General features: G+C 40.6%; 6 protein-coding genes across 7 annotated transcripts in view; 5 read left to right on the plus strand and 1 right to left on the minus strand.

The window, feature by feature from the left end:
• Nucleotides 1-1,056: 1,056 nt before the first annotated feature.
• not (non-stop) lies at nucleotides 1,057-4,959 on the plus strand. Its single transcript, XM_011300281.1, has 6 exons — nucleotides 1,057-1,781; nucleotides 2,469-2,601; nucleotides 2,748-2,963; nucleotides 3,038-3,452; nucleotides 3,562-4,128; nucleotides 4,217-4,959. The coding sequence occupies exons 1-6, from the start codon at nucleotides 1,662-1,664 to the stop codon at nucleotides 4,272-4,274; spliced, it is 1,509 nt and encodes a 502-aa protein (XP_011298583.1). The 5' UTR covers nucleotides 1,057-1,661; the 3' UTR covers nucleotides 4,275-4,959.
• Nucleotides 4,960-5,382: 423 nt separating this feature from the next.
• LOC105263819 (hexosaminidase D) lies at nucleotides 5,383-8,035 on the plus strand (the record flags this gene model as incomplete). Its single annotated transcript, XM_011300283.1, is given in 8 exon segments — nucleotides 5,383-5,771; nucleotides 5,861-5,915; nucleotides 6,001-6,216; nucleotides 6,322-6,670; nucleotides 6,761-6,835; nucleotides 6,933-7,401; nucleotides 7,481-7,567; nucleotides 7,651-8,035. Coding segments are annotated over 8 exon segments (1,470 nt in total). The 3' UTR covers nucleotides 7,841-8,035.
• Nucleotides 8,036-8,219: 184 nt separating this feature from the next.
• LOC105263818 (trichohyalin-like) lies at nucleotides 8,220-10,469 on the plus strand. The gene is made up of 7 exons (XM_011300282.1): nucleotides 8,220-8,583; nucleotides 8,725-9,125; nucleotides 9,182-9,377; nucleotides 9,470-9,670; nucleotides 9,725-9,937; nucleotides 10,008-10,196; nucleotides 10,289-10,469. The coding sequence occupies exons 1-7, from the start codon at nucleotides 8,299-8,301 to the stop codon at nucleotides 10,358-10,360; spliced, it is 1,557 nt and encodes a 518-aa protein (XP_011298584.1). The 5' UTR covers nucleotides 8,220-8,298; the 3' UTR covers nucleotides 10,361-10,469.
• Nucleotides 10,470-10,602: 133 nt separating this feature from the next.
• On the plus strand, nucleotides 10,603-11,642 carry Ak6 (adenylate kinase isoenzyme 6). The gene is made up of 3 exons (XM_011300287.1): nucleotides 10,603-10,793; nucleotides 11,004-11,155; nucleotides 11,275-11,642. Exons 1-3 carry the CDS (start codon nucleotides 10,751-10,753, stop codon nucleotides 11,614-11,616), a joined length of 537 nt encoding a protein of 178 aa, XP_011298589.1. The 5' UTR covers nucleotides 10,603-10,750; the 3' UTR covers nucleotides 11,617-11,642.
• Nucleotides 11,612-13,070, minus strand: Hsc20 (iron-sulfur cluster co-chaperone protein HscB-like protein, mitochondrial). Of its 2 annotated transcripts, none has more exons than XM_011300284.1 (4): nucleotides 13,027-13,070; nucleotides 12,252-12,882; nucleotides 11,888-12,144; nucleotides 11,612-11,815 (listed from the first exon to the last, which is right to left on the minus strand). In XM_011300284.1, the coding sequence occupies exons 2-4, from the start codon at nucleotides 12,621-12,623 to the stop codon at nucleotides 11,686-11,688; spliced, it is 759 nt and encodes a 252-aa protein (XP_011298586.1). In that variant the 5' UTR covers nucleotides 12,624-12,882; nucleotides 13,027-13,070; the 3' UTR covers nucleotides 11,612-11,685. The 2 variants fall into 2 exon arrangements, with proteins under 2 accessions (XP_011298586.1, XP_011298587.1); XM_011300285.1 differs by lacking the exon at nucleotides 13,027-13,070 and having other exon boundaries at nucleotides 12,252-12,468; nucleotides 12,531-12,641.
• Nucleotides 13,071-13,887: 817 nt separating this feature from the next.
• Nucleotides 13,888-26,117, plus strand: part of LOC105263827 (rhomboid-related protein 3-like) — a gene marked incomplete at its 3' end in the record, with an annotated part of 66,642 nt that continues 54,412 nt past the window's right edge. Inside the window, exons 1-4 of the mRNA XM_011300293.1 lie at nucleotides 13,888-14,263; nucleotides 15,582-15,806; nucleotides 15,905-15,928; nucleotides 16,027-16,191. Of these exons, the coding sequence (XP_011298595.1) occupies nucleotides 15,633-15,806; nucleotides 15,905-15,928; nucleotides 16,027-16,191 (363 nt within the window). The remainder of the gene's footprint in view (nucleotides 14,264-15,581; nucleotides 15,807-15,904; nucleotides 15,929-16,026; nucleotides 16,192-26,117) is intronic.

Genomic DNA, 26,117 nt, shown 5'->3' on the forward strand with positions numbered 1-26,117 from the left:
TCGAGGAGGTACTCACTGCAATTAGAAAATTCAAAATTTTTGAAAAAATATCAGGGGAGCATGACAATCGAGGATATAATATTCACTCCGTCGCCTGGTCCCTCTGACAGCAGGATTGCTACTGAGGGCCTGAGGCAGTTACCGAGTCGGCTGACGAGCAGTCTCCCCACCTCTGCGTGTGGCGCCCTCCCTCTCCTGGGGTGCACTACGATGCCGCTGGGGTCACTCAAACCCCCAGACCTGAGCCTCTACTTTAGTCAATCCTCATTGGTGTGTACGGTGCGCAGCTGTTCCTGATCGCCGAGAGGGGAGAGCGGTGGGGGGTCAGGGCTGTACATCTGCCCATTTCTTCTAGGAAATTCCCCGGCTTTGGTCACCTACCTGCAAATTCTGCAAAACCACCATGACCCTATTCTAGGCTCTGGCAATCCGTCCAAAACCTTCTACTCCACCCCGAAAACACGTCACCAATGTTAAACCCACAGTTATGCCTCACCGAGTTCAAGGAAATTAACGGTATGCCCCGATAAAAATATTCGTTCACCAAATGTGTGAATTTCAACCAACAGTTCAAATTTCATTATTTCACTCAATCAACATTTTTTGTGAAATTGAATTCAATTTAGGAGAGTTCAATTTTTAATTTCTTATTTTTTTTCTGAATGGAAATGTAAGAAACTATAATGACTTATGAAATTTTAACATATATCGTCCTAGCGTCTTATGACTTTAAGTTAATGAAATTAAAATTAAATTTTATCGTAGAGCCTTCTTTGTCAAAAATTTTCGCAATTCTAAATAAAAAATCCAAAAATCATTTTATTTTATGTTGTTGAACGAAAAATGTTCGATAGATTGAAATTGAAAGGAAAAATCTAGGAATTTGGTGAAAAAGGGTGGAGAATATTCTTGAAATAGGAGAATATTCTTTCCAGGAATACTGGGGCCCTGGATGTTTGCAAGTACACAACTGTATCCCCGGTAAAGTATCCTGGCAGTGGGGATTTGGGAGAAAGAGGGGAAATGGGGTACGAGTGATCTGTACCGGCGCCGCTGCAGTGACCGGCTGGTGTCCGTGAGCGCCTGGGTGTTGAAAACGTGGGGCAAAACGTGGCCCAACATCATAAACTCCTCGAGCGTCCTGGCAAATTTTTCGTCGTCTCATGGGCCGCCCCCTCCCCCCTTCCCTCAACAACTCACTAACTCTCCCTCTCTCACCCATTATTACCCGAAAATCTCTCACTCGCTCCATCGCTCCCAAGGGGTCTTTAAAATCCACCAAAGGTGTAATCCAACAGTCTGACTGCAGAAGTTCAGGTGAAGTTGGCAAGAGGAGTACCCAATAAATTTGTACTCAACTTTAAAAAGGGATAGAAAAAAACACGCAATCAATTATTTGGAGGGCTCACGCGCTTTTCCATGTCAACGACACGCGTGATCCTTCCAAGGCCAGCGTGCTACGCCCCGGTTAAATACACAAGTCCCACTGGATTTTTTTTCACGTATCAAAAACGTGAAACTGACTGGGGCATTTTAAATAATCTTGACAAGTGGAATTGTGGAGGTTACGTGGATAAAAAACGTCAGCATACTGGCGACACACTGAGATTGAGAAAACGAGAAAGAGTCTCGTGCATCTCCGCCGTTATTGTTGGAGTGAGATGAGCGACCATGGCTGTATACACTTGAATAATTTTAAAGCTGCCAAGGGAATACAACCTTACAAAGTAATACATTCTTACTTTGTCACTAGTACTTCGGCAGAGGCACGCATCAGGAAGGTGGGATATTTTTTTATTTTCAACTATTGAGATTTCTGGAGCAAGTTTTTACGAGGATATGAGCCGGTTTAATTTTGGTCTTTCGAAGCTTTTTTTGGGCGACAATTTACTGATAAGTTGATGATGAATCAGTCCAGATTTGATAAATGGTCAGATTAAATTGCGAAGGACCGAGAGGGGTCAGAGCATTTTGGTGATAGGCTGGGATTGCCCAGATTTCATCTTTGATGTTTAGGTTATAATCATAACGCTCGGTTGTAGGGTTGACAAGACTCGTGGTTTGTATACTGGGGTACTGGCGAAAATGCAAACACCCTGTATTTACATGCACACTAGTCCCTGTGATTCTATACGTGACACGGCCCACACGGACGATTCATTCAGTCTTCCAGGGTCGAACATTAGACTTGGGTCACCCTGTGCGTTTCGCCTTCCACTCGTCAAATCAATTTCTTCGTTTTCACAATGCTCCTCTTCCAATTACACGCGCTCTTTGATTTTTTATGGCTTTTGTATACAGTTGCCAATGAAAAAAATTAAAGAGGCATTCACGAGAAAGAGCAATAATATTTTATGGGGACTGTCGTATTTTCCGGCGAATTTAGTGGGGAGTAGTATAATGAGTAAGGGATTGGGGGTTGGAGATGAATTTTTCTTCATATCATTGATGAGAATATTTTTTTGCAGGCCGTCAGCTGCTTATGTCATACTTGCAAGACCCACAAGGATCGCCTGCATTCTTGCTTGCACTGTATATTTTTTGGTTGCTACGTCGGTGGTCACATTCAGGAACATGCCAAAACGAAGAAACATTTTTTAGGTATTTCATTGGTTGACCATAGTTTCTGATTAGTTTTCAATAGCTATGGATTTTTATGACTGTCAATTTATATAATGCTGTACAGAGAGATGGATTTGAACTATTTGCCGGTGAATTATGTAATGGATTTGCACGTTCCGTTTCAGCTGTGGATCTTTGTTACGGTAATATTCTGTGCTTCCAATGTGGAGATTATGTATACGACAGGGAGTTACTGACAGTAGCCAAGGCACAATGGAGCGAATCAGCGAAATCCTTGAGCTTAGGAGAGTTCTATCGCGCCTGGGAGCCGACCCAGGTCGAGGCGGAATTGCTGAGAAAACATCCACGTCGGCGGCGCGTTGTCGAGAATTCAACAATTGGTATAACAGCATTTCCATATTTATCATGACTTATCTAGTTATGGCGTATATCTGATGATGGAAAAATAACACAGGTCTGAGGGGTCTCATAAACTTAGGCAGCACGTGCTTCATGAACTGCATCGTCCAGGCCCTCACCCATACTCCACTCCTGCGAGATTATTTTCTCGCTGATCGTCACCACTGCCCTCAGCCAAGTCGCTGTCTGGTTTGTGAAGTGTCCCATCTTTTTCAAGAATTCTATTCAGGGAGCAAAGCACCGCTCACACTCCATAAACTTCTCCATTTGATATGGACACACGCCAGACACTTGGCTGGTTATGAACAGCAGGATGCTCATGAATTTTTCATTGCTACTCTGGATGTACTCCACCGACACTGCGAAGCTGCGCCGATTTTCGTTAAAGATAATCCACATCATTGCAACTGTATTATCGATCAGATATTTACTGGAGGGTTGCAGAGTGATGTTGTGTGTCAATCTTGCAAGTAAGTAATGAATTTTTGGTGGATTATTGAGAATGTTAAACGAAAAAAATTCCATTGCATTCCCATATACATTTATTAGCATATGCTCAATAAATTGAATTGTCTCCAGTGGAGTCTCCACAACAATCGATCCATTCTGGGACATATCTCTGGATCTTGGTCCAACAGCCGGTGCATCTGGCTCAGATAGCAATGGACCCCCAACATCACTCCTCGATTGTCTAGAGCGTTTCACTCGAGCTGAGCATCTGGGCTCGAGTGCTAAAATCAAATGCAGCAAATGTCAAACTTATCAGGAGAGTACGAAACAGCTAACAATGAAGCAACTCCCAATTGTCGCTAGTTTCCATTTGAAGCGCTTCGAGCACTCGAGTATCCAGGATAAGAAAATATCGACGTTTATCTCATTCCCAGAGCAGCTCGACATGTCGCCATTTATGTCACACAAGCGCAATGGCAACAATAACAGTGATTCTATCGAGGGCCTCCCTAAAAATGGAGAAGACGCGGCATTCAGTGATAATCGATACTCGCTTTTTGCCGTTATTAACCATGAGGGCTCACTTGAGACTGGCCACTATACTGCATTCATAAGGCAACAAAGGGATCAGTGGTTCAAGTGTGATGATCATCTGATTACCAAGGCGAGACTCAAGGACGTTCTGACCAGTGAAGGGTGTGTATTTTTAATCGTATCAACGACAACTCGAATGGATTGTCTTAATAACGGCGAATAAATTCCTGCATTTTTTTATATGTTCCAGATATCTCCTCTTCTACCACAAGCAAATCCTTGAGTATGGTCGTAGTAGCAAAGCATGAGAGCCAAATTTTCCGTAATTAATTTATTTATTTTGTTATACTGACGAGCATATTTCACTGTGAGAGTCCAATCAATTTGACACTCACTGACTAATGTATGTAATTTTACCTCTCATCTCATGCTCAATGCGATTTGCACATTCGTTTCGTTTAAATACTGCCGATTACGAAGAAGTTAATTTTTTTTTCGAATGCTTAAATGACGTAATGATTGACGAAGTTTTTGTAATCATGTCCTTAACTAGGAGATACTGACGAATCAGATCCTGAAGTTGGTTATTATTTGTCGTGTGATTGTGAGTGTTATGGAGTCATTTTTTTTCTCAATTTTGCAATGCTCTTCTCAATTTTTTGTGTTTCGAGAACAAAATTGATGTCTACGAGTATAACCAATGAATTCACTTGTCCACGTCTATTTTGATTGAATCGTAGATTTTTAAGATTAGCTCAATTTTTTAATGATGACAAGAAAATATGAAAATGAACGATCCTATCTTTTGTAAATCACCGACTGGTTATTATTGAATATTCAGTCCCCGTTTTCCCTCTGTTCCCCGACTGTAGCGATGTAAGCTCGATGATGGAAGCACTCTATTCTTCGCATTGATTTAAAAATATTTAACGATCTATTTCTATAATGTTAAGACTGCAGCGATTAAACATACAACGGAGTATAATTTTAGAAGAACCAATTGAGCCAAAGCAGATGAGGTTTTTATCTGTTGGATAGGTAGTTTGCCATCCTGGGTCAGATAATTTTTGTACAAATGGAACAACATTACTGGTGAGATAATAATTAATTTATTATCTTGGTGAAAAATAAAATGCGATTTCGTTCGCCCGACTGTGTATAATAAATCAATGTTGAAAAACGAACAATTCATGTCTATAAATTAATTTCTCAAAACCTGCCAATCTTTCGGAAGAAACCTAACAATAAATACCCATAATAAAATTCACATCTATCTCTAACTGTACCGGGAAAAATCGTAATTTTTGAAGAGATATCCCAAAAAATACAGTTCAATCGAGATTTTTCGGAATTAATCACTGACTCCACGGTAAATTTAAAAAGCCCGCCAGGCCGTTTAAAATTACCATAATCAATATCTAGACGTCAGCTTGGCAAGAAGTGGAATAATATTGGTTGTGTCGCGTTTTTAGAACCATATATAGTAAAATAAAATCAATGATTGCACCATTTTTATTTTTTAATATATTTCAGGACGAGTGCAATAGGATTTTTTGATTGCGTGGCATTATCGTCCGAGCCGGAGGCAAGGACCGACATTTCACGCGAGTAAAGATTCCTATTGCACTAGTCATAAACGATATTCCTCCGTAGTGATTTTCCCATTTTGGAGTTCGAGGAAGAGCGAGTGCCAATCCCGGGACGAGGAAGAGTGAAGAGCAGACGAGAAAAATAATATAATTGCTTCATTGAACTGTGCAGTAAAATGAAGGAAAAATGGATGATTTCACGTTCGGATCGCACAGGTGAATACAAAATGCGCAAAAAAAAAAAAAATTTCAAACAACGTGCAAATAGTGACGTATGTTCTGAAAATATTCTATGTAAATTTTAGACTAGTTCATCTGGACCTCAAAGGTGCTCCACCCCGAGTTGCCTATTTTGAAAAGGTTCGTGAGATGAATGAACAACTTAATGTTTATCTTGATATGTCAACAATGGGTCTAGGACATCACATGAAAATGTGTATTTCAGTTATTCCCTTATTTAAGAACGTGGGGTGCCACAGGTTTGTTGTTGGAGTGGGAAGACACATTTCCATACAATCGAGAGCTTTCTTGCATTGGAAGTAATGGACCGAGAAGTCTAGGATGTGGCTACACAGCCCAGGAAGCTTTGCAAATATTGCAAATTGCTGGAGACTGTGGACTCGCTGTTGTTCCCCTAGTTCAAACATTCGGGCATTTGGAAGTAAATATCATTATAATAAGTAATTTAATGAATTACTTTTTTTTTTATTGAATGAGGATTGGGGATTTTCATTCATTGACTTTGACTATCGAATGTCGTTTTTAGTTTGTCCTGAAACACGACGAATGGAGATCTCTCAGGGAAGTGGAGAATTTCCCCAGTTCAATCTGCCCATCGAATCCTGCGACTCTTCCCCTGGTAAAATCACTGGTGACTCAGATTATATCGTTCCACCCTGATATCCAATACATTCATATTGGAGGAGACGAGATCTGGCACCTTGGGCTGTGCTCTCTATGCTCCAAACGGGCTAGTTTGAGCAAACATGGCAAATCCACCCTTTACCTGGAGCATGTGCTCGCCACTGCGCAGTACATCAAGGAGATGCGTCCCTGCTTGAAGATCATCATTTGGGATGACATGCTGAGGAGTACCGATTTGCAGGTTTTGAACGGTATTTAATGATTGACTCGTTTTGTCGCAGTAGTGAACTGGTAAAATAGGATGGAATCATCCAATGATTTTGTGTTCGATTATTTTTCAGAGTATTATTTTGGAAAATATGTTGAACCAATGATATGGCATTATAATTCAAGAGAAACATTTTCACTCCCCCAAGGTAAGTAATAATTTGCCTCCTTCTTCTCCTGAAATTGATTGTTTCTTCGATCCTTTGCAATTCGATTCAATCCTATGAATTTTGTCTGTACTTGAAGATTTATGGACGAAATACAATGCAGTATTCCCAAACATATGGGCAGCAACGGCTTTTAAAGGGGCTACAGGGTCAGCTCGACAAATTCCACTGATGAGTCATCACGTTAGTAATCACGAGAGGTGGCTGGAGGAACTTGGCACACATGGCAATAAAATCAATGAATTTCGGGGAACTGCATTAACTGGTTGGTCGAGATATGATCATTATGCAACAATGTGTGAGCTTCTACCCACAGCGATACCTTCACTGGCCCTGTGTTTGAGGGTATGGCTCCATGGCTACACCGAGCAAACTCACATGCAAGTTGCTAAGAGTCTTGGGTACATTGACCACCCAATGTGCATTAGTCCAGAACGTCCTGCACCAATACCCACTAATCTCTCCTATCCTGGGTGGCAATTAAGCGGAGGGATCGAGTGGTTTTTGAACTTCAAGATAAAGTTCGACGGCATGATCAATAGTGATCAGTAAGTATATCCGTCCAATATATTCAGGAGATTGTCTGGGTCAAGAGGTTGTCAAAATATATTCTTCCGTTATTTATAGAATTTTAACGTGGATGAATCCTTGGCAAGTTGCTAATAATTACACAAATCCAATGCAATTAGAAAGTCTCATTCCAGCGCTGACAGAGTGAGTACATGTCGAAATTTCGTGGGTTATGAGTAACATTAATTTAATATGCGAAAACTTATTTGCATTATTCCTTTTTTCAGTTTACTTCTCGAACTGACTTCCCTAGAGTCCTACCTGAAAGTTCAAATGGAAGCTATCTTTTTTCCTCCCACAATAGACGAGTGGGCAGGCACACATCTTGAACCAATGAAGAACAAGCTTTTTGAACTCAAACAGATAGCCGATAATCAAATTAAAATCAATAGTCGTGGTCAAATGATTCTACCTTAAATATTTTATAATGTAAAATTGGAGACTGAGTCTGCATTGACTAGTGAAATTTTACAATATAAATTTTTTAACTGATCTTGTCAAAGCAACTCCTAGGAAAAAAAAATGTAAATAACAGATGAACTTTCAAGTTTAATCTAGAAAATTTATTCTGAGATTATTTTATTCTGGAATTTTATGTTCATAGCTATAGAGAAGCAAATATAATATAGTTTTTTAATGAAATAATTAAATTTCATTTTTTAATTGTTCGGCCGGATATACATAATAATAAAAAAACGTTCCAGTCAAACTCGCCACAGTTATTCAATTCTTTCGTGAATTTGTTGACATATTCAGTTTTCACGTGAGTCCACCGAAATTGTCAATTAAGAAATACCGAAATTCCCATGAAATAATAAAAATGAAGATCTCTAAGAAGAAGTGTAAGAAACAATTCTAGTTTTGTTTAATGGAACATGTCAAAGTCCAAAGATCAGAATGAGGAATCCGATGTGGAACTAGATGAGTATTATCAAGAGACTATAGGTGAAACAAAACGTTATATTTCGCGTCTAAAGGATCCACAAGTAGCTCAAGTTTGCAAGAAATGGATTGAAAGACTGAATTACGCGAAGAACCAACGACCATTGAGGAACCAGTACCTCGCAGAGTTATATTGGAGATTAAAAGATGGACAAATCGAGGGGGTGTTCAGAAGAGCGCCATCGAAAGGTCCATTGGTACCTTATCAAAAGCCATTAGTAAGTTCTTTTTTAATTGCAGGCTTTCGCATCAATTAATCGTCAATTTCATCCATATTTCCATCGAAAAATGGAAAATGAAAGAACATTGAATGGCGATGATCAATTTTGATTCGATGTCTGCATTGATATTCTCGTCAGGTCACAGAGACAGATTCCTGCAGTGAGAGTTCTGCCTCCACACAAATAGCTCGTTCCTGTAAACACCACTGGGTGAGAAGTAAAGAGCCATCTCGGCCCGAATCACCACCCAAATCACAAGAGGTAGTGGATGAAACGGACGAAGCACTCAGTCAAGATGGAAGATCCGAACTTTCACCAAAAGCTCAATTCTGTCTGGAGAATACATCCAAAGTTCAATTGCATATTCACCAGCAGAAAATCGACCATTTGACAGACACTGTTAGAGGCTTACAGGCGAAGAATGAGTACCTAAATCAACAACTAATACGGAGACAAGGACGCGAGGATGGTAACGAAGTGCATCAACTTCGAGTGACTGTCAAACAGAAAAATGGGGAGATAAGCGATTTGAAATCTAGGTGAGAGAGTTTTGTAATGTCTAGGAGGCTGAGTTCACAGGTAAACTGAAACGTAGGGTCTTGCAAGTGCAGCAGATGAACAAGAATATTAAGGATTGCCACGAGGAGATTATCCATCGGTGCAGGGATGCCATGGATGAGCAGGTCCAGAGGTTCAAGTTTAAATTGAGGCAGGAGGAAATGAAGAGTGAACAATTAAGCCAAGAAGTTGATAAGTTGACGTTAAAAGTAGAGAAACTTTCTCAGGAAAAGGTGATAGAGGAGTTCACAAGAAAATTGAGGAGTTGATTTAATTCGCCTGAATTGATTCGCCTTTTTTGTTCCTCATTTTCCCATATTTACAGGAAGAAGAATTAAGGCTGAAGCAGGAAAATCAGGAAGAGTTACAAGCCGATCGAGAGCGAGCATTTGAATCGAAATACAAACATTTGGAGTCAATTAATGGAGATTTAATAAGGGAAAACGAAATGAAGGAAAAAAATATTCTTCTATTGAATACTAGACTTCAAGAATTAGAAAATAAATTACAATCAAAGTCCGAAGAGGTATAATCCAATTATTGCCAATGTTCTCGAAATATATATGTTCTCCCCCCATAGGAAGCTAAATTGCAGTCTTTGTTGAATGATCAATGTTCCACCATGAAAGATGAGTTCATGAAAATACGAAACGAGATGGAAGAAGCGAATAAACAACAGAATCAAGTACTCATCCAAAAGATATCAAGTCTTAAGAAGTGTCTCCTGAAGCTGGAGAAGTCGAAACAGAAGATTATTTTAGACTACAAGCAGAAGATCTTCGAAATGGAGAAAGTAGCGCATTTAATTTTTTCATTTCCTGTCGTTTATTCCTGTGAATCACTTCAATTCTGAATACACATAGAATAAGGAGATCGAGATGAAAACATTAGAACTGCACCTACAGGAACAACACAACGAGCTATCGACTTCTCTGAGCTCTGAAAAACAATGCGAACTAGATAGTCTAGTGAATATGTTGGAAGAGAGGTACAAGGGGTTTGTAATAAAAACAGAGGCAATGGCCGATAGTCAACGACAAAAATATCTTCAAGTACGATCATTCTAAATTCCTACACCATTGCCATCCCTCATATAACAATAACCCCAACAATTTTCTATTGTTCATCTTCATCTTCTTCACAGAAGCTGACAGACTTGGAAAATCAATTATGCTACTTGAAGAGTACTATAAAAACCGATGGGACTTACGTTTAGTAGACCATTCAGCCAAACAACACAGCTCGATGATTTCCCACACACACTTAAAGCACACAAATCACTCAACCGTCCGTTTAATAATTAAAAGAGCAATATTCACCAAGGCTCGACCGTTTTTTCCGTTACCATTGTTCACACTTCTGAGAAAATTCAAAAAACTGAGAAACAACCCCCAGCGCCAGTCGTTGCAATGAAAACACTTCTGCACTCGATCATATGGGAGAAATAACCTGAAATCTTTGTTTACTCCACTCCAGAGTGTGGACCGTGTGGACGTCCAAACTGACAGTGAATTATTGATTTTGAATAATATATCTTCTGGTTTATGGGGCGTTAGACAAGCAATTGTTACAATTTTAAATTTCAACAGATACTTTCAATCGCGCAATGCCTACGACAACAAGAACAGCACCAAATATCCTTATAACAGGTAAGTGACTATTTTTTTTTTTTCATTTAAAAAATTTGAACGAATAAATAATAACGCATTTGAAAATGTCAATTTGAATCATCACGATTAAATTCAATCATTCATATATATTTTAAAAAATTCCATCCTTTCTTTGCAATATATCCGTTGTTGGACATAATCGTGAAAATCATTAATTTTCGTTGATTATCTGTCAATTGCTGGTTGTAGGAACTCCTGGAGTAGGTAAAAGCACAATGGCTCAGAAATTAGCAGAAAGAACTGGTTTGACCTGGCGGGATGTGAGTAAATTAGCCATTGAAAATGGATGTCTCGAAGAGTACGATGAAGTATACAAATGTCCTGTGCTGGATGAAGACAAAGTTAGTCGAATCAAATGAGTTTTGAAAAATAAATCACCGACGAATTCATAATTATGATTTTATTTTATTATGATTAAGTGATTTGCTTTTAATACTGATATGATAATTTAATTTCCCAGCTGATGGACAGCATGGAGACGTACATGGGAAAGGGTGGCAACATCGTTGACTACCATGGGGCTGATTTTTTTCCAGAAAGATGGTTTGATATTGTTTTTGTTCTTCGGACCAGCAATACAATTCTCTATGATCGACTCACAGCCAGAGGCTACCTGGGGAAGAAACTGGAGGACAATATTGATTGTGAAATATTCCAGACAATTTTAGACGAGGCAAAGTCATCGTACAAAGAGGAAATTGTTCATGAATTGCAGAGCAACACGCAACAGGAAATTGAAGATAATGTTAATAGGGTCTGTCAGTGGCTGGAGCAGTGGAAGAAAGATAATCAATTCGTATGAATAAAGTTCTCTAAAGTATTTATTTATTTACAGTGCTAATTCATTCCCAAAAGAGATTCCTTGTTTGATCTAGTCTACAATCCCCAAATCCTGTTTGATTTTCTTCAGTCTCTCGTCTAAACTCGCGTAATATTTCATCTTCACTAGAATTTTTTTTGCTTCTTCGAGTTCATTATTGTGGAAGGCCTCTGACGCTTTTCTGGAATTATGCAATTGAATTGATATTGACAAAGGGTAGAAAAAAATTTTATTGCTGGAGCATCGAGAATACCTGGATAATTCTTCTAATATCGTGTGATTTTTCACGACTAATTTTTTTATTTTATCTTTATTATTCGCGGCGTCTTGAACTTCTTCGTTTCTCTCCATAATCTCCATGAGAAACATTGGGTCTAAACTAGTTGTTCCTTCAGGAATCGTAAGATTCTTCAATTTCAATAAATAGATTCCTCTATCAAGTGGATTTGTCAACGTTGCGTAAGCCTTGTTCAGTAAGGACGACAAGTTTTCAGAATATTGTTTTTCTCTCTGAAATGAATATTCATTAATTACTCAATTGGTTTATATCTCACAACTTCACGATTCTTTTGATACTTCATACGAAATGAAATATACTGAATGAATAAATTAGTCACCTCAGTTTTATTCCCAAACCTATCAGGATGCAGCAAATTCTGCAATGCCCTGTACTTTTTCCGCATCTCTTTATCCTGTACATCGTAATTCTTCTTGACCCCAAGAATATCGAAATAGTCGAGAGACTCTGGTGGCTCTTGGAGTGTTTTACACTTCTGGCAGAATAAGTCAGACTTGTAAGGAAAATCACACTGCCAGCATTTTTTCGGGCTCTCGCTGGAGTACAATGACACTCTCGATAATTTCAATCCTAAATCACTATCCCTTCTAGCACATACCGCATGAATTCCATTACGAGAACAATCCCTTGTAAACTTCGTCAAACCGTTTAATGTTAAGTTCAACATTGAGTTTGTCAACCTCAAACCCATGGTCCCGCTATTCTGAACGAATCCGTAATTCAATTATACTTCGCCAACAACTCATTACATCAATAATAACTCGAAGTTCTATTAAAAAAAAATCATTTGAATGCATTCAATGGTTAGAAAACAATCATAACAAAGCGCATGAAAAATCCTCTTCACCAACAGACAAGTCTCATAAACTTGCAAGTGTCAACACAAGATGGCGCATTCTCCATATCTCATTGCAGGCTTGTAGTAAATCTAAGATAACCCAAGATTAATCCTAAAACAAATTCCAAGCATAAATCGAGTGCACTTCAAAGAGATAATCGAGAGTTTGGAGTACACCTGCACCTCAACTTTTTCAATCAACCAAATGAGAGAAATGTCAATAAGTATTTAATTGAAACCGTATTGGTTGACTTACTGAGTCAAGAGATGATATCTATCGCGTTGAGAGGGAGATGGTGTGCACGCAGAAGTCGTCTATAAGCACGCCGGCTATAAAGTATATCAGCACGGAAAATGGGGGGAAATTTAGGGAGAAATGGTGCAGGGGGGGCGGTTTGGTATTAACGTTGCTTCAAGGGTGTATGTGTGTGCTTCGAAAGGGGAAGAGAATCGCGGAAGTTTTCACCCTGTCAGAGGGTGGCAAAAGCCATTTCAGTGTAGTCGTGTGACGCCTACCGGTGAGCGTTGTACTTGTCGTAAATTCCCGCTTCAATACTCGTTAGCACGTGGATCTATTCGTCTTTGATGCGTATGACATTTTCCTCACCGGGTTTATTTCAAAAGTTTACTTTATTCGTCGTATTTGTTAACAAAAGTGTACGCCGTCCGTGTTCCCAATTCAACGGTGTTCTACGAAATTTTTTAATAAATCCCCGGCAAAACTGCTCGAGCATTATTTTTCTGATGAAAGTTATAGCTTCAAAAGACAGTTGGGAGAGCACTGAATGGAGGTATATAAACACAAAAAGCTGTGTCGAATGAGCCTTGCCCAAGGGGTATTTATTTTTTGCATCAATCATCCATTCATGGAAAAGTCGAATCCAATATGAGAGGAAAATTGAGCGAAATTGTTGAGGGTATTACTCGGGATGACCCTGGGGCGCCACGTGAAATTGATTATTGAGGGTTAGATCAAAGAGGTAGAATTTAGCGATGGAGAAGTTTTAAATTTTTTACTGCAAGATATTCCCCGTGAACTACTCGATTTTTTTTTAATCCGTCGTCCTTCATAGCTATGTAGGTTTTCTATGACTCGGAGGCAGTGGCAAGTAACGGCCTAGTTTATAACGAATTATCGATCCTTAAAGCTTTTATGAAGTGGTGTTATAATTAAAACGTGGCGTGTGATGAAGTCAGTGAATCCTCCAGCAAGTGATTGTGATTCTAGGATAATGAGTGTTTCGTTGATTGATAAAACAATTATACGATGAAAGGAGAAAATGTATTGGGAACAAGTCAGTGAACTTTCCAGTGTTTAATTAACTCTTGTAGTAAAAAATATAGCAGCAATAATTAAGATGTAAGGTCTGAGACTATTAATTTCACTGGACGATATTGATTTCGGAATTATGTGAAATCTTCGGTGTGTGGAATTCATCGTCCCGGACATTCCAATTTCTCCTGGGCCTCTGGAATGCATCGTATGGTTATTGGTAAGAAACATTTAAGATTAATCGTAAATCACCTTCTGCATGCGGTTTCTCCTGCAAATTGTACGGAGGATTTTTTTATATTCATGAACTGGTATTACAAACTGTACAAAAACCTCTATACATGGATCCACAGAAAAGATCGCGTGACTGACATACCAGCACTACAGTATCGAGCGTTTAATCAGATCTAGGTCGTATGTTCGTTATAATGTAAGAGAAAAAGTTCAAATATAAAATAGTCAGGGGGGGACATTTGTCTACGATTACCCAACGACATTCCAATCTCCATCGTGACTTCCTTTATTCATCCGTTACGTTATTTATTCAATTGGCCAGAGTTGTTTCTTAGATTTTATGTAGAGACGAATGAAAGGCGCCATAATGTCGTCAAATTATTGATCCACCGCCGTTTTTCATTGTTGGTGAATATTTCTGTACGGCAGCATAATTTCTCATTTTTTATTGTTTATTAGCAATGAGAGGATTTTAAAAAAATATTTCAATTCATGTCATAGACATGGGGTAGAAAGATAATTCTTCAGAAAATTCGATTCGTCGGGGTTTAATTCGTCGGTGGATAACAGTGTGACGGGTCGTCGCCCTCCGTCGTCTTACGTCCGCATAGAACGCGCACTACTGTAGCCTATCGTCTCGTGTAAAATGAAGAGGGGATCCATCCCTTTGGGCTCGCCAAGGGTGGCACGAATATATACGCAATATATTGGCTACGTCAGTACGGCGGATACTTGACAGTGGCAACGGCAATGAAACAAGCGTAAGGAAATCCAAGTACAGCAGCATACCCCAACACCTGCATCAGGCTGCAGGAACAAATTGGGGCTATTTCCAACCGCACAGACTAGAGCAATACACTTACATTACGAACACATTCGTGCGTTTACGGGGGTGTTAGAGAGGGTAGAACACAACACGAGGGGTTTCTCCCGAGGGTGGGTTACAACGTCTCGACGGATCTGTTTTTGATGCTTGGGTAGAGTGCCTCGTATGTCGGATGGTCAGGGGCGCCTACTCGGCTCTTCTGGGGTTTCCTCTCCCATCCCCCAGTGAAAGTTCCAGCTGAAACACCCTCTGCGCAAAGTCATATCGTCATGGTAACGAGTGGTACGTCCACTGGTACGTGGACGCTGGTATTCGGTTCGATTCTCTTTACCCCCCAGGCCAATTCCTCTTCATTTCCGTATTTTGTTAAGATTATTTTTCAATTTTTCATTCTGTTGGAGGTAAATGATTTTATGAGGAAGCAATGAGAGTGGGATGTCGAATGTGGCTGTTGATAGATGAATGATGTATTTTGCAGATAAAAAAAAATATGCTGAATGAAATCAGCCGGTGATGATGTGCAAGTGAAATGCTGTTGGCCCAGAGTGCATTAATATCGACGATAGCGGGTGCCGTCGAGGAGGATTATGCCAACAGCGAAGCTCATAGCGGACAGTATGACGGCTATGTGACCGATCATACAGATATTGCTTCCGATATAGACATAAATGAGTCCGAATATCGTCGTGAACTCCTTAACGACGTAAGTACCACCCAAACTGGTTGGCGTTAGGACCTTCACATATCTCAGGGCTAATTCAAGTTCAGTACGTAATGCAATTATCTTGTCTGTCTTTCTAGAGATGGCGAATGCTGTTCGACAAGGTATTCCATTTACGTTCTCTGCAATTATGGGTGAATCCACTGTGCCCTTTGGTAATGGCTGAATCCATTAGGTTATTCAATATAATCTGATTTCACAGTTCGATCCAGAGGGTTTTGGCGAGATACCGCGCGACGATTTCCTTCGGGCATTAGCAAGCGACGAATGGAAATCCGAAGTACCAGCCAACAAGAGGGACATATTGTTGACTCGGGTCAAAGAGTCGTACGTCGACGCCATTACCTTTCAGGATTTCGTCAATGTGGTGAGTGATTTGACATATACAATGTTTACACAGATTACATATTAGAAATTATCTAAATTGATAAATATTGTAGGGAATTATATATTATATATACAGACACCCACATAATTCGATTGGTTAATTCGACACATCCTAAACTGTACAATGCGCTATCGCGAGGAATTATACATTATATCCTGTTCTACCCGCTAATTAAACTGCCGATAGTATAACGGTTGTCAATATGCAAACAAACTTTTTGACGTGAAGCTTGTACCCCGGATATTATATTGACTGGAATATCCCACAGCACAACAGTTGCATTCAATTCTCCCATGCTCAACTTCTCCAACTAAAACCACGGATTATGAAAGCCCGCCAATATTTTCCCCTATATTTACCCAAAACTCAGTTTTTAAAGAGCTGAATAATACTTTTTCCTCAATTCTGTTCACCATTGAGCCAAGTCCCTCAGTACGGGGTCATTGTTAATCGGTTATTTGTCAAAGCTTAAGACTCTGTAGCGAAAAACCGATGGAATTTCGCCAGTCGACAATGGACCCATGGGTTTGATGGAACCCCCAAAGTAGTCAAATGCACCCGGTGGAAAAACTCGCTCAAGATAAATATCTTTGACAATAATAATCCTCTCTGAGTATAGTGGTTTTTCGGGGTAATATGCCGAGAGAGGAAAAAAACGAGATCCGCTGACAATTTTGAGGTGCTTTTCTTCCTTCTTCTCCTTTTTTTTTACCTTTTTGCCCCTTTTTTTTGGGTACAACAGAGGAATAGGTACGTAAGCGGACTAAGCGGTAGCGTTGCTGAGTGGCGGAAAATTGGCCGGTCAATTTTACTATGGTTGATCGAAGTCCAGGGGATTTTTCACAAAAGAGATGAGGAAAATAAGAAAAAAAAAGTTTTGGCGTTGCATTGATAGTTGTCCAATCAATACCAACCGACGGTCGATTGGGCATATGTTAGAATGCATTCAGAACCCATTGGGATTACCTGAATAGTGGCCTAATCGTTCTCGATGGCTCGTCAACCGATGGTCACCCTTAAACCGACCTTATAATACCATTTATTGACCCCTCACGTTATTTATTCCCTTTATGTGAAAATTCGGGATAATTTGATGCAACTGCTGTCCCATTTGAACGTTACACTGATTGTTATCCATTTCTTTATCTGTCTATCCCTGTTTGGCTCCTGTAATTTCCGTCACCAATGCCGGACTTTTTCGGCGATGGTCAAACGAATGGAAGAGCTTCTCGAACCGTTGAAAGGAAATAATAGGGTATTCTATTAACAGTTGTTGTAAATGTAACGCAGTAGAAATTCGGAGCTAGAAAATTTTCCAAACTGTCCTTCCGTTGAAACGCACGGCATTGTCCAATTGGGGATGGCACACCAAATTACAGCCCCATGTCTCGACGCTTTTTTGTAATGGGGGCGTGCAGTTATGGTGACGAATTGTTGAACAAAGGAAGGCACATTATTGCCTCTAAAAATTTTGTGGCTATTTCCAAACGCTTGTTCGCCTCTTTTCTTGCTCCAAATGCATCCATCATATTCAAATGTTTTCAAGCGCATCCAACTGACATTCTGTCGATACGTTGGGGTTTATAAAGATATTGGCTCGGTAAGAAGAGCATTGTGATTATGCTATTTGCGGTGAATAGGTAAAAAATAAAGGCAAAAGTATATCCCTGCATTTACGCTCGAACTGAAAAACAGCATCGATACAGACGGATCCGTTTATCGTTTGGGTTTCGGGAGGAGTTTTTTTTTCTTCTTTCTCTTTTGTTTCTCAACCATCAGTTTTGTCTGTTAGTGAATCACTGGGGGGAGATTACTCGGTGGATTTGTGGGAGCGCGTAATAAGAGCTGGGGGCTTATTGCCCAGTGGAATCCTTTCACTTCTTCAACCTTTTCTGCACCTGATTTGTCGGGTAGATGTGGTCTCTTCGGCTGTTGGGGATCAAATCGCTCCCAGGGCAAAACACACAATAAGACTGAGATGCTTGAAAAGAGAAGTGGAACGATGGGAGAAAACGTAGAAAGATGATAATCAGTAATTTCCAACTTGTTCCACAGGAGTGAGCCCTTTGCGGCCTTGCCATCTCCACCTTACAAACTGGGCCAGTTTTGTCGATTATTTTGCTGCCACCTCTGAATAATATTTGGACTCGGTATCTTTTGTTACTTGTATCGCACTTATTTGTGCCTCGTTTTCTACCTGGACGATTGCTCAGCGTCTCGCGGTTGAGGAGTCGACCTTCGGCTTTTTCAGCAAAAAAGACCAATGGAATTGAATGATTGGGGGAGGTTTCCAAACCGAATGAAGACGGCTAACAGCGGTGATTAGTAATTAGTCCCGTGTCTTTTTTTTTTCCTGTGATCTGTTTTTTTGTCGGTGGATTTATCCGTTTGCGATTCAACTAAAAAATTCAACTAAAATGTGAATGATCTTCGAACTGTCATCGGTCACAGGGTAATCATTGTGCCGAGTAAATGACGAAGAGAGAAATTGGTGACGCAACGAATCTTACGATCTCGGTGGTCCATTCGTCGAACCTTTTTCTCCCTCTCGTTTTCTATATCTCCACCTTCTCAAATATTTTTTTTTCTTCCTCTTCACTCTATTATCTCCACCTCTCGTATATATATATGTTGAACAGAATTGGTGGAAGAGAGGGAGGTGATGGGTTCACACGAATACCTTTACACCTTTCGGTCCCACGAATTTCCATACTCGATATATACATTCGGCACTTGTGGCTCTCACAGTCTCACTTCACCTCCCACGATTTTTTGTACTCGTATTGCCGTGGTACAGTCTGCGGTGTGTGTTTTCAGCCAGAGGGCTTCTCAATGCATTACTCATGTGTCTCATCGAGTGATGACTCGAAAAACCGCTCTTTTAATGGTCACTTCATGCACGAATTCATTGACAATGGGGATATTTCGTTTCGCTTAATTAATTTTTGGCAAAACCATGAGTTCTTTTGGTAATCCAATATTACATCGTTGAATCACATTGACACCATTGAACTTCACCGGATTCACGGAATTTGATGTAATTTAATTGTTCTCGGTAATGCTATACCATTTACCATGATCACGTTAGCCATTTGAACCGCGAACCGAATAGTTTGGTTATTTTAAAATGATTGAAGTGACTCGTGTGATGTACGAGATAATATTTATTAATGTAATAAATTGTTAATCGGCGAGATTCTATGGGATAATTCTGGCGAATGTGGTCATGAAATAGTGAAATATATTATTCACTTCACATTCATCCCCACGCTGTCCTCAAACAATTGTAGTTTCAATTTGAATAACTGTAACAAATTCCTCTTCAGTTATGAAATTTACACTAATTTACAGAATTTCAATTTACGCTCGACCCAACTTTATCATACAGAAATTCTCATCTCAAACTCTGGTCGACCCTCCCGTCTCATTTATCTTTTCTGCAACTGTTGGAATAGTTTGAATTCCTCCGTGAAGCTATGCTCAGCAATTCAGCAAAATGTGTATTTATTTCTCATTTACACCATTGTATCAGATCCATAAAAATTATTCCAATTAAAATATTTCGGGGCTTGATTTTTATCATTCACCATAACATTCCGTCGATGAAAGGGATGGCGGACACAGTGACACTGATAAATGCCCTTCAAATCGAATGATAGATGATGAATGAGCAATCGCAATAGGGCCATCCACCTAAAACATTATTCATTATTCGAAATTCCTGAGCATCTTTCAGATGACTGTATCCATAACTTAAAAATGTCGTCGGATGATCAGACATAAAGAAAAATGACACGATAGTCCTATTAGCGTTTTAATTCCTCAAGCGAAAAACGCTAAAAGCATTCTGTAATCAGCCACTTATCTATGTAGATCGATAGTATTGGTGATCGCTGAATGATGCTATCTCATTGTTAGCATACCAAAGCACCCCATACTTCTACCCGAAAAAAGTCAAGAGGCTCCATTTCAGGATAAGAGTGGTTTCAAAAGAAGAAAAAAAAAGTAAGGGATAAAATAAATGAACGGTTCCACGGCGATTTTCAAAGTTGTACAAGACTGAAAAAGTCCATCCACTTGAGTTTGACATATTTCACCTCGTCTCCTGCTCTTGTATCCTTTGTTTTTATCTTATCGTGGAATGTAGGGGGATGCCGGTTTCCTCGACGCGACATCGTCGTTGTCTCTCGAATTAAAAGCTCGATAGGCTTACGAGGGTCCTATTGGGGCCTATTGGGGCCTATTGGGGTCTTAAACCAATATAGGTGGAGTGAATTTCGTGGAAGAAACGATCCTGATGGGGACGGTGGGACCCACCAGTGGCCGACGATTATCCTTTAGCGCGGCCCACTGCCAACATTTCGCCTTATCTCATACCTCAAGTTTCACCTTTTCAAACGGCTCTTAATTAGGGGATAATGGAAACAAAACACATCCAATCACGAAACACTTGAGATTGGTGGGACATCGGAGGGGGAATTTGATAAAGAAGGAATGTCGGTGGAATGGGAGTTGGATGAGTGGAATAAAAGTTGTGGGAGTAGGTGGTCGCATACTTTGCGCGCGTCTCAGGACCTCCCGAGACCGTTGTTCCTCGAGTCAGCGGGTAAAAAGACAACGACAAATCGACGGGGGAACAATTTACATACGGCTATATGGGCGAAATGGGGTCTCTGACGTGAGAGATGATAGTCGGTAACGCAAAAACGAATCGATGTGCAATAGTGTGGATATATATATTTTTTTTTTCCTCGGTTGGGCTTATAGAGACGTTTGTACATGGAGAAAAGAGGGACTGATTAACGATTTACTTGGTTATGAGAACAGAGTGGATGCAACGAGTCGAAGGTATTTTGTTGTTGGTTATTCTTATTTTTTTTATTCGATTATGGGGTGGATTTTTCTTTTGGTTTCGTTTTCTTTTTCGTTTTTATTTTTATTTTTTCGTCGTCTCTTTGACGGCAGAAACTGGCGCCGTGGGGACCGAGAAACGTGGAATTCGCCCCAGAGTGGAGTCGTAGTGGAATCTGTTGGAGGCGCATATGGAGGAGCGATCGGCTCGTTATCTCTGGATCGCGATCGTCCCACCGACTGCGAACATAACACGCAACTTCTCGCCGAGGAGAGAAGAGCGGAGTGGATCGTTTTCAAATGTTATTTTTTTAATTTCTTACCCACTCGCAGCATAATGATATTCCTTTTAATTCTATTTATTTTCTCACTTGATATGTGTTGAGATAAAAATAATACAGTTTGAATGAAAGCTAGTCTGCATTTCTCTTCAGCTGTATAAAGAGTGAAATTCGATTGACGTGAAAAACACAGCAGCCACAATGAAGGGAAGCAGGGGTTGTAAAGGAAATAAAAGTACTGGTTGTGTACCGATTGTGGGTTCACCCTTCATCGTGTAATACCAACCCCAGTGTTATCCACCCCCGAGCCCTCTATCGCCATCTGTGTAAGGGTTTGTGTAGCCAGTTGACTTTGGATTTGGGGGTAGTAGATATAAATCTGATAAGTGGCGCTTACTGCTGGCAAACAGGCAAGGCTATTCAAACCCACCACCAGGATTCCTCGTGATTCGCGGAATGCTCCAAATTCTACAGGTGTTTTTGTACACTTCTTTCAGCATACCCATTTGGATGCAAGTGAGGTATCTTCACATTTTTTAAATCCTCCGCCGAGGGCCCGATAGAGTCATCCATCGTGACAAACGAGTCCACTGGCAAAAAGAGAGACGTAAAAGAGCACCCCCACGTCGACTGAGCCAAATGGAAAGCCGAATAGCCGTTGTCCTATGGCTCAGACTAATAACAAGACTGACTCGATAAAAGAAGGAAGGGAAGAAGAAAAAAATAAAGCATTCGATGTGACGTGCACCAACACGTTTTCCTCGTACATAATGGCTCGTGCATAGTTAGACCTTGGCTGGGGCAGGTAAAGGGCGATTCACACAAAAGTGGGAGGAGAAAAGGCAGAAATAATGGTTTTTGCTAGAAACGACAAACGACTCGTTACCAATGCTCTCTTGGGTACAGTAGAAAAGTTGCACACACGTCGTTTTCAGTGCTGAGCTGAGTTGTAGGATGGAAATAACGAGCGCACGACGAACATATTCATCTTCGTGGCCTTTGACGCGAGAAAAAGGGGAAAAGGAGAGGGTGGAATGGGGTTGAAGAGAAAAGGGAAACCGGTGGAAAATTGTGGTCGAGGCACGTATACTCGGCAAGGTCCAATGAAAGGCTCACCCAGTGAATTTTCTTTCATGCTACGAATGGGCACACATATGTGCACATTAATGCGGCAACATCATCGTGTAGGCCATCCACCCAATATGCCCCCTCTCTCGTATCTCAACCATTTTTTTCCTCCACTCTGTCTTCATCGCTGTCAGTATTTTTCGCTCCTTCATCGGTGCTATTTCACTGTGGCATTTGCGAGCCATCTGTCGGCGGGCGGCGGTCGGCGCGCGACAAAACAAACAGCTCGCCAATTATCCCTGGTGATTCTCTCCCCTCTGCTTTGCCATTATTTCGACCACCCTTTGGACAAAGGCCACCTATATATTACCCTATCTCACTTACACCTCACTGTCCTCCTTTGAGGATAGCCCAGAACATTGTGGCGAAAAAAGAGAGGAGTAGATCGGAGAGAGATCTTCAACTATCTGTCTCACTTCGTCTTTAGTTTCTTTGGGCTTTCTATGCCTTTCCTGCGGTCTCTATTTAGAGCCCTCAGACCGCTCCACATACAAATTCCACAGACCCGAATAACCGGGCTCATTTGGCGCCACACACACATACCACACATCCAGGATAACGCGGATTACCTGACGTTTTTATTAGCGCATTCACCAGTCGCTGTGTACATATGTGTAATATTGCCTTTTTCGTCTCTCTCTGGTCTTTTGGGTTATTCTTGGTGACGATGCACGGCATCCATTATGGTCTCTTAAACACCATCGAGGACATTCTCAAGGTCCTCGAGGATTATGTCTTCTTACTTTGCCTTTTTTTAGCTCGTCGGGCTCTGAGTAGTCTTGTCGTTCATGTGTTTTGATAAGCATTGGTAAGCAATAAATGCAAATGGTTGGAGATAAGGGAGTGGATAACTTAATTGAGCAGAATGAGGTTTCAGATAAAGAAATGCATTTTTTCTCACGGGCAAATCTCAACTCGGTGGGACTGGCATGTTATGTATGCTTGCAGAGTTGATTTTTTCAATTTGCTTCTGAGAATTTAATATATCGATTTGAATTTCGCGTTTCACTCCTCTGCAGTATGATGTTCCGGTGAATGATGTGTTAATGGAATCGATTCAATAACATAAATTAAAAAATACTGATAATCCTGATGAAAAAAATGATAAAAATGATTTTAATTCCATTAAATAGCATTGAATGAAATAGCAAAAGGAGCTCTTGAATTTTCCCAGCGAAAAATAGTTTATAATCATCAGAAGTAATACACTTGATGGTCCTTTTGACAGTACCTGCTCCAAGGAATAATGCACATTTTATTTTTCGCCGTAGTAAATACTGCACACCAGGCAAAAATGCAAGGGCGCCTTCGGGCAAAACAACTTGACAGTATGCCACCCTCGGGGGGTAAAACGGACAGTACAGACACCAGCAGCAATTTTCATTGTTCAATGGAGTAGGTGCTTTGACCACGGGTGGTCCAGGAGAGGTACCGTAAACTCCCAAGTGAGGTACAGAATAAAATAAAAGGGATGGGGTGGGACGAGAGGGAGGGCACTCAATTGTTGAGGGGGAAAGTACCAGCTACGGGTACTAAAGGTTGGGGAAAATCAGTTTAACTTATTCCGAATCACGAATTAGCCATTATGGGGATGGACTTTACGATGTTGGGAGCCTTCAAAACTGAGGACAATCGTATTTGCGGGGGTCAGGGGTTTTTCTTTAAATTTATGTTTTTAATGGGGTACTGGGGCTTGAATGGGCACCTCGGATGCTGGGGGAAAAACCCATACGATGAGAGGTGGGTGTATACAACCTCGGGGGGTTGTATACTACCTCCCTGGTGTAGCACCTAAAAACGGGTGCCAAGGAAAATGGTGTTTATAAGCACAGGGGGGAGATTCTTCTTGGGCCAAGAACACCTGACCTACGCTTTGGGGAATCGTGAGAATGACCAGAATGTTCAGAGCGTGCTTCATGCTCGATCCGGAGGATTACCTAAGGAATGGCACTGCGGCTGGCAATACCTTGGTGAAGGTGTCGCAGTCTTGCTACTGCTGTGTTTATATTTTATAGATACCTCATATACCTCATGGTACGATATTCACTATTTCAAGTGTCCTGTACCTGTCCGAACGTTACAGTGTCCTTTGGACCTTTGGACAAATATACGAAAAAAATTAAAGACAAAGAGAGAGAGACTGAGAGACTGTTGAATTCCCTTTTCACTGCAAATTACACTGTTCATTCGTTTTTATCATATTTTTTGTATGTTTCCATTTTTAGTACGTTTCCACAACATCATTTCCAACACTTTTTATTCAATTTTTAGAGTTGTAATTATTTTATTTTGCTGTTTGGACTGTGAAGGCAGAGTTTTGCAATAAAAATTGTAATTATGCACTGAGAAATGAATTTAACGGGTTCCTCTAGGTTTTGTGAGTTGTTCTAGGCTAATGATTCTCGCTTTGAGTTGTCGGCAAAGTTAAAAAGAAAAAACACATTTGGGTTTTCTATTCCACAATCACTGTATAATCACAGATTTTCACGTGGAATTTGTTGAAGCCCAAAATGGATTGAGAATCCTTGAGCGATAAAAGGAAAAATAAGCAGACTTTATTTCGGTGTTTTTCAACTTTTTAACACATGAATCTGACGTTTTCAGTTCTGACATGGCAAACAGTGCCCTTTGTGTGTTACCGAAGAGACGGAAAAAATAAAGAAAGGGAGAAAAACATCGCACAAGGGGCAAGAGTTGTATTCCAACCGTTTTGCAGCTGCAAAATATATTCAAACGATATACATTCCTGCATTCGTAAAATCTCCGGCTGGCTTCTCTTGAAGAATGGAGAAACCCTCTAAACAACTCTTTCACCTCCAACCCCTTTTACACTGGACAATAATCTGCATTTCATTTTTTTTTCTCATTCAATCGCCGGCACACGCCTTCTCCATACTCCACCGAAAACCGGTGGGACAAATAAAATGTATCGAAAGGTGTGTGTGGCCTCGATCCTCCGATATTGATAGACCCCTTTTTGCAGGATGTCTCTGTGTATCTAACAATTCCGGAAAAAAAAAATCCTGGGGGGCACATCTTGAAAAAGGCCCAGGTGGCGAGTATCGAGGAGCTCTAGGGAGGTAACAGGACACCGTAAACTCGTGTGGCACAAGGGGGTTAAAGTGGACGGGTGCTAAACCCCCGAGGGTCACTCTGAGTATCATGAGGATGTATTTGCCAGATGGTTTTTCCCAAAATATTTCTTCAAAACTGCTAAATTATTATTTTAGAGTTTTTGGTGGAACAAGTTGTCCCGTTGAAAGATGGAGATACACCACTCTGCACCAATTTATAGATTAGAACCGAGTTGCCGACGTCCGAAAGAAAGGACTCGAATGGGAGCAAACAATGCGGCCCTCCCCCACCTCTCCCCCCCATATGTTTCCGGTTTCTTATTTCACCGGATTGCCATCCGGACGCGTGCCCCCGCTTCCTGCCCACATTCGCTCTTCATTTCTGTCCTCTCTACGTTGTTCTCCGCCCAGCGCTTCCGCGATTTCTGGCATCGAGACGTGAATTATAACCCTCCCTCAACCAGAGAGATAAAAAGAAAGGAAAAAAATTCTCCCGTTCTTCTTCTTGTTCCTGGCATATGAAAAGACGGATCGTATTGAAAAGGGGGAAAATAAAATGGGAATAGCGATT

The sequence above is a fragment of the Fopius arisanus genome, unplaced genomic scaffold, assembly GCF_000806365.1.
Source record: "Fopius arisanus strain USDA-PBARC FA_bdor unplaced genomic scaffold, ASM80636v1 scaffold00016, whole genome shotgun sequence".
In the NCBI taxonomy this organism is placed as follows: Eukaryota; Metazoa; Arthropoda; class Insecta; order Hymenoptera; family Braconidae; genus Fopius; species Fopius arisanus.